Source organism: Apis dorsata, unplaced genomic scaffold (assembly GCF_000469605.1).
Source record: "Apis dorsata unplaced genomic scaffold, Apis dorsata 1.3 scaffold_97, whole genome shotgun sequence".
NCBI lineage: Eukaryota > Metazoa > Arthropoda > Insecta > Hymenoptera > Apidae > Apis > Apis dorsata.
In genome coordinates, this window is record NW_006263395.1 from 50,935 (window position 1) to 62,385 (window position 11,451).

The 11,451-nt window shown below is 28.5% G+C and overlaps 3 protein-coding genes and 1 long non-coding RNA gene across 20 annotated transcripts in view; 2 read left to right on the forward strand and 2 right to left on the reverse strand.

Moving 5' to 3' along the window:
* LOC102680079 overlaps positions 1-3,953 on the reverse strand; it is an 8,307-nt gene extending 4,354 nt beyond the window's left edge. For 8 of the 17 annotated variants that reach the window (XR_004149857.1, XR_004149852.1, XR_004149849.1 and 5 more), the window contains exons 1-4: positions 3,414-3,785; positions 2,817-3,326; positions 1,991-2,713; positions 1,135-1,535 (exon numbers count right to left, since the gene is read on the reverse strand). This is a non-coding gene — a long non-coding RNA (uncharacterized LOC102680079). Of the gene's footprint in view, positions 18-1,134; positions 1,536-1,990; positions 3,327-3,413; positions 3,786-3,815 lie in introns of those variants that run through there. The other 9 variants (XR_004149856.1, XR_004149851.1, XR_004149854.1 and 6 more) reach the window with 9 other exon arrangements.
* Positions 1-5,246, forward strand: LOC102680163. Its single transcript, XM_006611949.2, has 5 exons — positions 1-72; positions 2,076-2,287; positions 2,365-2,705; positions 2,805-3,293; positions 3,752-5,246. Exons 1-5 carry the CDS (start codon positions 67-69, stop codon positions 4,687-4,689), a joined length of 1,986 nt encoding a protein of 661 aa, XP_006612012.1. The 5' UTR covers positions 1-66; the 3' UTR covers positions 4,690-5,246.
* Positions 5,041-7,399, reverse strand: LOC102679941 (methionine aminopeptidase 1). The gene is made up of 6 exons (XM_006611948.2): positions 7,143-7,399; positions 6,802-6,853; positions 6,442-6,677; positions 6,122-6,344; positions 5,771-6,046; positions 5,041-5,691 (listed from the first exon to the last, which is right to left on the reverse strand). Exons 1-6 carry the CDS (start codon positions 7,251-7,253, stop codon positions 5,459-5,461), a joined length of 1,131 nt encoding a protein of 376 aa, XP_006612011.1. The 5' UTR covers positions 7,254-7,399; the 3' UTR covers positions 5,041-5,458.
* Positions 7,400-7,880: 481 nt separating this feature from the next.
* The window catches only part of LOC102680377 (tolloid-like protein 2), a 52,457-nt gene continuing 48,886 nt past the window's right edge, over positions 7,881-11,451 (forward strand). The window contains exon 1 of the mRNA XM_006611951.2: positions 7,881-8,231. The gene's annotated coding sequence lies outside the window, so the exon portion shown is untranslated. The remainder of the gene's footprint in view (positions 8,232-11,451) is intronic.

Genomic DNA, 11,451 nt, shown 5'->3' on the forward strand with positions numbered 1-11,451 from the left:
GTTATCAGGTGATAAATCTGAAAATTGTAATTTGTTCATTACGGAACTTTATTGGAAGGCAAAACGATGAAGGTAAGCTCATTTCAAGGTCACTAAAATAAAATTTGCTGTGTATTATTCATTAATAAACTTTCATTTTTAAATTAATAATTTATATATATTGTAATTTTATGAATTTAATATTTGATAATAATTGAAAATTGTGGTTTTCTTTGATTAAAAGCAATATAATATACTGTTATATTTTATTTGTTATCGTTTATTTGATATCTTTAAAAATAAAAAACTCTTACTACTATTTAATTATAAAATATAAATTATATTTTTCTACTGATCGTTAAATCATCTTAATCTTCTTAAATTATCTTTATTATTTAAGCTTTCAAAAGAATTTCTGAAACTTCTTTTTGAATAGATAACTTACTTTATGAATATCATTTTATAAAATTGTTAAATTAACTAGAATTGTTAGGATACAATTTGACTAATTTTACGAATATAAGTTATGTCACGGTATTCTTCACATTGTATTATGACGAATGAATATACAAAGATATAGTTAGTATGAAAATTGTAGTATTGAAAAATCAAGTTAATATGTTCATCTATCCAATATAGAAACTAGTTCCGTTATAATATACAAAAAAAGAATAGTCGGTCAATGTATGATTATTATCATTAACGGGAAATAGTTAGATATTTCTCTATTCATTGTTGAGAAAATATCGTCTTTATATAAAAAAAAGAATGAAAGATGTTTATTCGCACACTAGAAAATGAACCGACATTTTCATTAATAATAATTTTATATTGTATAAATTAAATTCATATTTAATTACGCTGCTCTTTATGAGTAAGAATCAAATTAGTAACTTTAAATTTTTATATAAATTTCAATGAAATAAAATAAAAAAAATCAAATAATATATTATAAGCGAATAATAAATTTAATTTACTTTTTTTTACATTTATCTTATCAATCATTTAAATTTTCTCTCATAAATTAAATTATTTCATGCGTTTTCATTTATCATGCGCCATAATAAATCAAAACGATAAATAATAAAGTATTAAAAAAAAAATTTAAAGAATATATCTTCTATTAACGTGTACTGGAGAAAGAAAATCACTCACCGGAAATGCAATTCGAGCGAAAACGAATCATAATCGTTACGATACAACTTGTTGCATCCGCGGTCATCATCTCTCAATCCATCGGTTTGGATCATTATTTCCAGGTTCGACTATTTTCTTTTCGACCTCACTCCTCACCTGGCTTCTTACTACCCTCGCTTTTCCTACCATCGATGTAGCACACCGTCCCACTTTACCTGCTAACAACTCACAGCACTTCTCTCTTCGGTTTCATTGCCAGTGCCAGCGTTTCTCAAACTATAATTGCTTAATGCCACAATGAATATCCATTGTCACGGTCATTGTTACGATAGTTCAACATAATAGATTACGAATGGCGTTGAATACAAAAACAATTCGTTTGTAATGTTTTAATAAATAATGAAATTTATGCCGTAAAACTGCAATTAAAAATTTTTTTATTTGTTTTCTTTATTAATTTCTTTTATTATTTTTATTAATAATTTATTATAGAGTTTATTCAAATACTAAAATAATATGACTGAATAAAAAAGAAATTTTATCGAATTTTATTCAAAAAGATTTAAGAATCATTGATTTATATTTCACGTATTTATTTTATATATATTATAATTACAAAGAATGAAATTAAATTCATATGTTAATATGCGAATACCATTGGAATAAAGTTTGAATTTCCAATTTGGTATGTCTATTATAATAAATTTATTTTATACATATTTTCAGCATCCATTATTTATATATATAGAAATTAAGTTAAATGTTAAATTTAATAAAACTGTTAAAAAAATATAAAACTGTTAAAAAAAATTGTTAAAAATTTAATAAAAATAGAATAAAAATAATAAACATTGATAAGAAAATATCTACTGACCTTTAATTATAATAATTGATCTAATTTAATTTTTCTTCAAACTTCACTTGAAACATAACAGATAAATCAATTAACAAAATTTTAGACGACAAATTGGATGTGTTGGCTATTGATCACGTGTATCTGCCTTGTCGAAGCTAGATATAAGATTAGAAGACCATTGCCTCCTCCACAGCCTCCTAAATTGATGTTCAAGAAATCATGGCCACTTACTCATCGAATTTCAGTGGGAAATACAATGCATATCAATGGAAATTTCCCATTGAAACGAATAGCTCACAAACCCTCGAATTATAGGTGAATCTTTGAGAATATATAGAAAAAATATATTTTTCATCGAACGTGACATTTTCTCGATCTATCCCTTATTCCAGAATTCGTCGACCTCCGATGTTCAATGTGCCATCTACCATTTGGAAAAATCAGATTCCAATAAGAACTTCTTTAAATAATCATGCGGTTTTACCACAACGTCCACCAGTTAAAGAATTTCATACCGTAAATAAAATGCCGGAATATAGTCCTGAATATAGACCGGAAGCTGCTGTTTTGCCACCGACTCATAGAGGTGGTGTCGATGATGACAAGGGACCAATTCATACGATTCCTGCGCCTAATCTGAGTCCCATGGATAAACCTTTCAATAATGAAGTGAATATAGAAGAAAATTCACGTCAACAAACAACTGATGCTACTTATAAAATCAATCCACATGGTTAGATTCTAAAGTAACAAAATTAATGATTTAGAAATTTAATTTTTTAATAATTAAAAATATTTTTTTTATATATATTTATTTTACATTGTTTTATAGGCTCCTTATTACCAAATTTTGATCTTGCTACTATTAGCACAAGTTTAACACCGCAGAAAACTGTAACGAGTCCCACTCCAGTGCAACATAATTACGAAGTAACTGAAAGCAATGATATCAGTCAAAAAGAATATCAAACCGTTTTACCGACATTCTTGCCTCCAGACTTTGCAACTCTTTCAACATTGGTGAATCCTGACTTACAAACAAATGACGTTTATTTAAATAATCATCCAGCGTCGAATATAGGTCTCATCGGAACAAACATTCAACTCGGGCAGCCCAATTTACCAATGCAAACTAATCTTCATAGTTCACTGCATGTTGGTTTCCCTGGTACCGCTGGACAGACTCCATATATTATAAATCAACAAATACCTGATCTACATGTTGGTCATCCAGCTCCTGCAGGCCCTCCGCTTTCAGCAACTCAACTTTACGATCTTTTAAACAGCTTTCCTCAAAAGATGCCAGAACAATATCAAACAGGTATGTTTCACATTCAAAATGTATCGTCATAAACTAAATTAAAATATAGAGAAAATATAACATGTTTTTCAGTATGTGAGATAGAAACGTTTTTTAATAAGTTTTATGCGTGTTAATAACCTCTTTTATGACACTTGTTGCAGAATATGTATTATTTAACGACCGAGCAAGTGTAACACTTTCATATTAAACATTTTTTTATAATAAACATATTATAATATATAAAATTTCTTTCTAATAAATAAAAGAAATAACTTAGAAAGATTAGTCAAAAAATAAAAAATTATATTATTAATATAACTATCATAATGTTATATATACTTATATTCATTTGGTAACTATCGATTAAAGTTGATATTTGTATCGAAGAGGTTAACTTAATTTTATCGATATGGAATATCGACTTGTCCAAATTGTTATTTAAATAACGAGATAAATTGAAACGATTTTGATTCCAGGTCAACAACCACAACTTCAGCAACATATTCTTCAGCAACAACTTGGTCAATTCTTTCAACCTACCGGTGTAACTGGTTTCTCACAACCCCAGATGCAATCGTTCAATTACGATGAACAAGATAATAAGGAGCAGCAACAGCAGCAGGTCTTGTTCAATCAAGATTACGTCGCTGGAAGAGTCAATACGAATTACAATATAGGACCGGAGACTTCCATAAATGATGAAGAAAGTGCTGGTTTGCAACAAAACGAAGATCTCACTTATATTACTGATGGAAACGAACAATTAGAAAATAACATTGAATACGAGGAAAATAACGATCAAAAGGATCAAACGACATATTTTAATAAAGTAGCTAATGATGATGGAATTTCTACGCAATTTTATACGACACTACCCAATCGTGAAGCTGCAGAAAAATTAGCAGCTCTAGCAGCTGCTGGAAATGTTAACAGTCAATTGATTGGACAATTGCGAAAACAACAACAGCAACGAGAAAATGTACAGAGTGAAGAAACTATGCCGCCTAATCACAAAAATGAAGAATACAAAACAAATGAGCAAATTAATAATGATCGTTATAATCAAAAGTATTATCAAGATCATGTTCAGAATCGACAAAAACAACAATACAGTCAGCAAAAACATGAAACATTACAATATGAAGAACGTCAGAAGGAATATGATAGACAACAGAATCATCAACAAAATATTTATAATAACAAACGACCACTAAGAATTATGGTGCCAGATGAAAATGATTATAGCAATACCGAATCACAAAACAATGAAAAAAAAGAAAATACGGAAATTGAATACGAATATGAAAATGACGAGGCGGATATTGGAAATTCGCAATCGTTCGATGAAAGATCGTCTTATGATCAATCAAATACTGAATTTGGATCACGTTTGAATCCCAAGACTGGAATATAAGTTTTTTTTTTTAAATATTGTATATATTGTTGTACGTGAATATTTATTACAATCCTATTTATCAATTAAAAATAGTTTTATTCTTACGGGGATTTAATTTATAATTAAATGAATGAATAATGAATAAGATTTTTTTTGGATGGAAAATGGAAAAATTCACATTGTTCTTTACAAAATACTGATGAAACATCTTTTTTAAGATTATATTTTGAAATTACTACTTTTATATTTTCATCGATGATATATTGAAGACACGCGATAGATAATTTAATTTATTTAAATATTATTTATTATTAGACGAAATTATTTGTACTTAATTATGAAAAAATGGATAAAAGATATTGCCATTGATTTAGAGAACTCATTTTTTATTTCAATCATTGCGCATCACCAACCTGAATTACATTTATATATATGTACATTTATATATCATTGAGGTAATCTATTTATATGGTACAGGAGTCATTCTGGTTATAAACAAAAATCTACGGAGATTCTATTTTTCAAGGATCATTTTTTTTTTCTGTTTCTTTTCTTCTTATAAAATTTGCCAATAAAACATCATAAGTACATACAGTAAAAAATACCTTATAAGAAATATATTTGACCAAAGTTAATATTATCATTGCACTTATCAAAGAATAGAGATTAATCTTGAAAAAACAAATCTCGCATGAACGAAAACGAAGATACTTTAATCATTATTATGTTTAAGTATTCACAAAATTTGAAATGATATAAACTGACGATAATTTATAAAAGAATACTACTATGATCGATCCATGAACCATGGCTTGCCATTATTTGTAAGCCGTTTTGTAAGAATATCGCAACCAGTTTCGGTAACAAGAAGCGTGTGCTCAAATTGTGCCGACCATTGACCATCTGCGGTAACTGCTGTCCAAGTATCAGGCCACATTTCGTCTCTCCATGTACCTTGAGATATCATTGGTTCAATAGTGAAACAGTGTCCTGGTTTCATAACACCCACAGCTTTGTTTTCTAAAAATAATGAAATCAAATTAAATTAAAAGTATAGATTTAATGTAATTATAAATAGAATTATAAATAGAATATTTACTGGCATAGTGAGGTACACTTGGCGCAGTGTGGAATAAACGATGAATTCCATGACCGCAATAACTACGTACTACGCTAAATCCATGCGCTTGTGCATGTTTTTGAATTATATTTCCAATTTCTCTATATTTTTCTCCGGGTCGTACAATGTCTATAGCTTTTGATAAACATTCATATGTAACTTCGACTAATTTTTTTATTTCAGGTTTCACATTACCGACTAGAAACGTTTCATTTAAGTCACCGTGAAAACCATTATGATACACAGTTACATCAACTATAAAAAAATAAGAATTATGATATATTATTGTACTTATATCGAGTCTATATTTAAAAAAATATATTATAGTACCATTGCAGATATCTCCATCTTGAAGTGGCCTAGTATCAGGAATACCATGGCAGATTACTTCATTAACAGAAGTGCAACAACTAGCTGGAAATTGATAATAATTCAGTGGAGATGGATAACAGTCTCTTTCAATGCAAGCTTCATGAACTGCTTTATCTATCTCAGCTGTTGTAACACCTACATCACAGGTACGTGCAGCTTCATCCAAGACTTCTCTTCCAAGCTATAATAAAAATTTTGATTAGATTTTTTTTATCATAAAAAAAAAAAGGGCAAAAATATTTTGAAAAAAATGATATAAATCTTTAATAACTTTTTACCTTACAAGCTACCCGCATGCCCTCAATTTCTTCATCATCAAGAATTTTTATTTGGGCAGAACCTCGTACTGATTGCTCGCTCACAGATAAACCGGTAGGATGTGTAGCATAATCTGGACGTTTAATATGTTCGGGTACTTCACGACGTGGTTCTCTTTTAAAAGGGCGTAATTTACCAGTATAATGATAAAAAGGCCATGGATTATATTCACCAGATTTATCTCCTCCTGTTCCCTCTAATAAGATAAAAATTTTTATAAATTATTTTATAAGTGTATTTTTAAACATTTATTTAATCAAAAATATATTTATAATTATAATTATAAATTTATTTTACGTAATTATTAACAATTAACTCACTCGCTAATTGATGAATAACTTTGTGTGTTTTCCAACTTCGTTTGAAACAATCCTATAACAAAATACAAAAATATTAAAAACATATAATCAAAGAAATGATTAAAAAACTTTTCGAAAAATCATATTATTATTCTAATTCTTTTATATATACATATAACATTTATTAATAATAGTAGTATCGGTTATTAACAATGCTGTAATGTAATCGGTATAAAAATAAATCAAAATGCATCAAAGAATAAAATTTATATTATTATTAATTAATGGCATACGATATATATTTAAATATCTAATATATTTATTTCTTGAGTTAACCTACAAATATACAGAATGATACTAACTTGAGTGCAGAAATATGAGCCTTGTATTCCAATTTTCAAGCAAGTTGGGCATTGAAGGCTGGCTATAGTTTTACAACCTGGAGTTTCACACATACCAAAAGTGAGTGCCATTTTTCTCGAATCTTTTTTCGAAATTTTTGCGTGACGTGACTCGACGAACGAGGCACGAACAGGAAGAAGTAATTTGAGACGATCCTGTACTGCTTTACCGATAGATTTGTCTATTAATCTATCATGAACGATAAAATATCTAAGATTCATCGTTTTTTTAGCAGCACGATATATATACAACATCAAATCAACACTTATTCATATATTATAATATAAATTTTAATAAAAATGAATCCACTTAATTATAATATTGATAATTTTCTGTATTGTTTTAATAGCAATGAAAATATTATCATTCAATCAACAATTATAGCATTGCATTCTATTTATATATTAAGAATAAGTCGTTCATTAAATATTAAGAAAAGTAGAACAATCATCAATTTTATTAATTTACTTGAAATTGCTATAGATACACTTTTCTTTATGAATATAATATATTACTATAGAAATTTGATACTGAATATTATTCGAGATATTTACGATTAAGATTTTATTACTTTTAAAAAATATAATTAAGTTGTCAAATGAATAACGCGGTGATTTTTATGGAATTATATATAATTCAATTTTTCGCGCCAATTTGAGTGGATAATGAACATACAACTCTAACCAATCAAAAAATTGCTATGAGAATCGGTGCGCATGCCCGTGACATGGCGTCAGTTTGCTCTTAAAAATCGTGACGACAGAACGAATTACACCGGAATTGTGTAGAATTTTTATTGATAGAATAGTGTATTACGATTTAATATCGAGTATTATATTCGTAATTTCGTTGATTCGTTAATAAATGTTCGTGTGATCATTTAATAAACGTTATTATAATAATAAAGTTAAATAACGTCTTTTCTCGTCATGTGATACCGCTCATCTATTTGAAAGTTAAAGTTACTGGTAGTTCGTATTATAAGTGTGATAGTTTATGCATACGTCACAATGACCAGAAGACGACGTGCTAACTTTCGTATCAATAAGGTATAATTATTTATTTTTTTTAACATAAAGCGTAGTTTTATAGTTTTATTTCTACAAATTCTCATTTCTTTTTTATCTATCTATCCGTATGTTCAATGTCTCGTGTATTATTTCTGTTTGTTTTCATTTTACATTCAAGGTCTCGAGATTAAAAACATTTGTTATAATACAGCTTTTCCGGGAAATTCGCGTTCGTGCAGCGATAGATTTCTTGTTGCCAAACAAACTCCCTCCCCAATTTGTAATTCGATACATTGAAATCGCTAGACGGCATATTATTCAATTATTGAAAATTATGACACTTTATGTAGGCTTTTTGTATATATGAATACCATAGAATGCATGTGTGATGTCTTTTACTATTTTCTAAATATAAGAGTAAATAATATATCTATATCTAGGCTAAATATATCTATTAATTATAAATAAGTAAAACAAGGTAGGTTGTCAAATATAATATTTTTTTTTTAATTATAGATTATTATATTATATTATTATATTATATTTCTTAAAAAAAATTTTTTAATAAGAAAATTAAAATTTATATTATTTGACATTATATTCTTTATTTTTAATACATTTAAAAATCACCAATATCAAAAGCATATGACTTATCTTTGGTCGATAATATATTTGATATAACATTTATTTTTATGCATAATAACATATCTATATTCGCAAAAAAACGCGCGAAATCATTTTTCGAAATTACAATCAATCGTTTTTTTATTTTTATTTTATTTATATCTCACGTATTTAAATTATTACACGTATTTTTCGATTAAAAACTGAATTATCGACATCGATAAAAATTGTAACTAGATTATAACGCACTCTACAGTAAAGAACAAAATTTCTAATTGAACAATTAAAAATAACGAACATATAAATTAAAAATTTGCATCTTTATTATTTAAACGAAATAAAATAAGTATTACATTAAAAAAAATTAGTTTATTTGCAAATTAAATTTGGAAAAATACTGTAAATATTATACATTATAAATACATTATAAATTTATTGTTTTTAATTTCTTTTAACTTTAACTTCTAAAATTTGAACAAAATTATATTTCTTAAAATTATTTATTGATAATATTAATTTTTTAAATTATTTTATAATTTTATTTAAATAATTAATAAATTCATTTAATAATTAATAATTTTTATTAATTGATCATAAATAATAAATAGTTTTATTCTATCATATTTTTTTTATTTCAATCTATTATGAATTCATCACAAACGACTCTGATTTAAAAGATTTAACGAAAATGTTTCTCTTCTAATTAATAACTTTACGATTAAAAATAATTTAAATATCAATACATTATTATGATTTTGTTTAAAACAAATATAATTCGCAAAATCGAGCATATAGTATTCTTTGTATCTCTTAATTTCGCATTTACAAACGATTGAAGTTGTACAAAGGTATTTATCGTTCGGTTATACGAGCAATAAATTAGTCAATGAATAGGGCCGTGTGTGCTCGATTTCTCTTCCTTTTTGCGCGCAGAAATATAGTAGTTCTGCGAAATCAGACAAGGTGCACCTATGGAATTTCGACGCAAAAAGATTGGTCTTTAATTTCTTTCTTTTTTGAAACTTTAGTATCATTTATTAAGCTAACATAAAGGTTCATTTGTAAAGATGAAATCGTGTAAAAACGATCTCTTACATCGAATTTGCACGAAATCGAATGAACAAGAATAATCATAGAATAAAATAACCAAACTGGGTTATTGCATGTTCTACATGCATAAAAATGAAGTTTTACTATACTTTACCTTTCTTGTAATGAAATTCTTTCTCATCGCAAAGAAGAACACGCGTGTGTTTGAAAATTAAAATATTTCACGCGAAAATTCAATTCGATCATTCTTCAAAAAAAAAAGCAATTTCTTTTATTTTCAACAAGATTGATGGAATAAGTAGTGATTCGTGACTCCCATACACGGTATTCTATCAAACCATATCGTTACGCGACTTCCACGTTCCATTACTAGAAAATATTCAACCGGAATGATCGATTTGAATATCCTCTCGTAAGTTCGCGAAGCTACCGATAATACCGGAGATATACTTCCGCCTCGGTGGTATTAAGATAATCTGACCCTCTCGCTCAGCGTTCTTCAACCTCGTTTCCGATTCAAAACGATCTCTCGAAGATCTCTTTCTCGATCGGAACGACAAAATTCGTGACGAGGAAAATATTTTTAATTAATCACTCTATCAAATCACACGGAATATTACTATAAAAAAAAAAAAAAGAAAAAAGACGAAGGTATTCCACTTTTTCCAGTCTACTAAAAATTTTTTTCCACGAATGATTCATCAAAGTTGTCGACATCTCCCCATTAAGAATCGAAGAGCACTGTCGTACGAAAGTTCCTCGTATCGCGACCGGCAAACATCGCGTTTCGAATATTAAACTTATCTCGAACGACGATATCGTTAGACCCCGCAAATGATGTTTAGCCCCATTCGGGACCTCCGCCGTTCTGATTTTTTTTTTCCTTTCTTTCTTTCTTTCTTTCTTTCTTCTTTTTTTTTTTTTTTTCCATCTTCCGCGGTATCGGCGAAACGAGTCTGTCTAACGAGAGACGCAGTCTGGAGAGATGAAAGCTTCGACGCGCATCTAATCGGCTTCATTATGCGCGCAGTAAAGAGTGCATGTTAACGCTGATTAATTACTCGTTGGCAGCTTGTTTAAACGAGCACACGCGGTACTTTTTCGTTCTCTCGGTCGTGGAGAGAAGATTTCTCTCTTCCTCTCCGCGTCGCTTCCGTCCCCTTTTCTTTCGCCATTTCTTTTCTTCCGTTCCTCTTCTTCGACTTTGCCGCCGACTTTGCCGCGGTACGACACGTCGTCGTTAGACCTGAGAATGAATTAAAATCACAATGGAGCTTGTACTCCTCCGTAATACTTGGCTCGCCGGTTGTATTTGCCCGGCGACCGCGAAGTCTCCAAACGAAGTATTTGCGCAATGATTTCACAGACGAATAAAGAGGGAAGGAAAAAAAAAACGAACAGAATATCAGTATTTATTTTTTTTTTTTTTATCTTCTGCTCTATTTATTGCAATCCTATTTAATTATTTTAACGTTTTCCTTTTAGATAGAAAGAACTATACGCGTTTCAATTAATATAATCGAATCGAAACCAATACTTATTCTATAACCTAAAAAAAAAAAAAAAAAAAAAGGAAAACGGGGTT

Bases quoted from the DNA above. Each gene is read 5' to 3' on its own strand.
- LOC102680163 (XM_006611949.2), top strand. The intron at 2,706-2,804 runs GTTAGATTCTAA...ATTGTTTTATAG, and splicing joins TTATAAAATCAATCCACATG to GCTCCTTATTACCAAATTTT. The intron at 3,294-3,751 runs GTATGTTTCACA...TTTTGATTCCAG, and splicing joins GCCAGAACAATATCAAACAG to GTCAACAACCACAACTTCAG.
- LOC102679941 (XM_006611948.2), bottom strand. From the start codon at position 7,253: ATGGCACTCACTTTTGGTATGTGTGAAACTCCAGGTTGTAAAACTATA. The intron at 6,854-7,142 runs GTTAGTATCATT...ATTTTGTTATAG, and splicing joins GCTCATATTTCTGCACTCAA to GATTGTTTCAAACGAAGTTG. The intron at 6,678-6,801 runs GTGAGTTAATTG...TTATCTTATTAG, and splicing joins AGTTATTCATCAATTAGCGA to AGGGAACAGGAGGAGATAAA.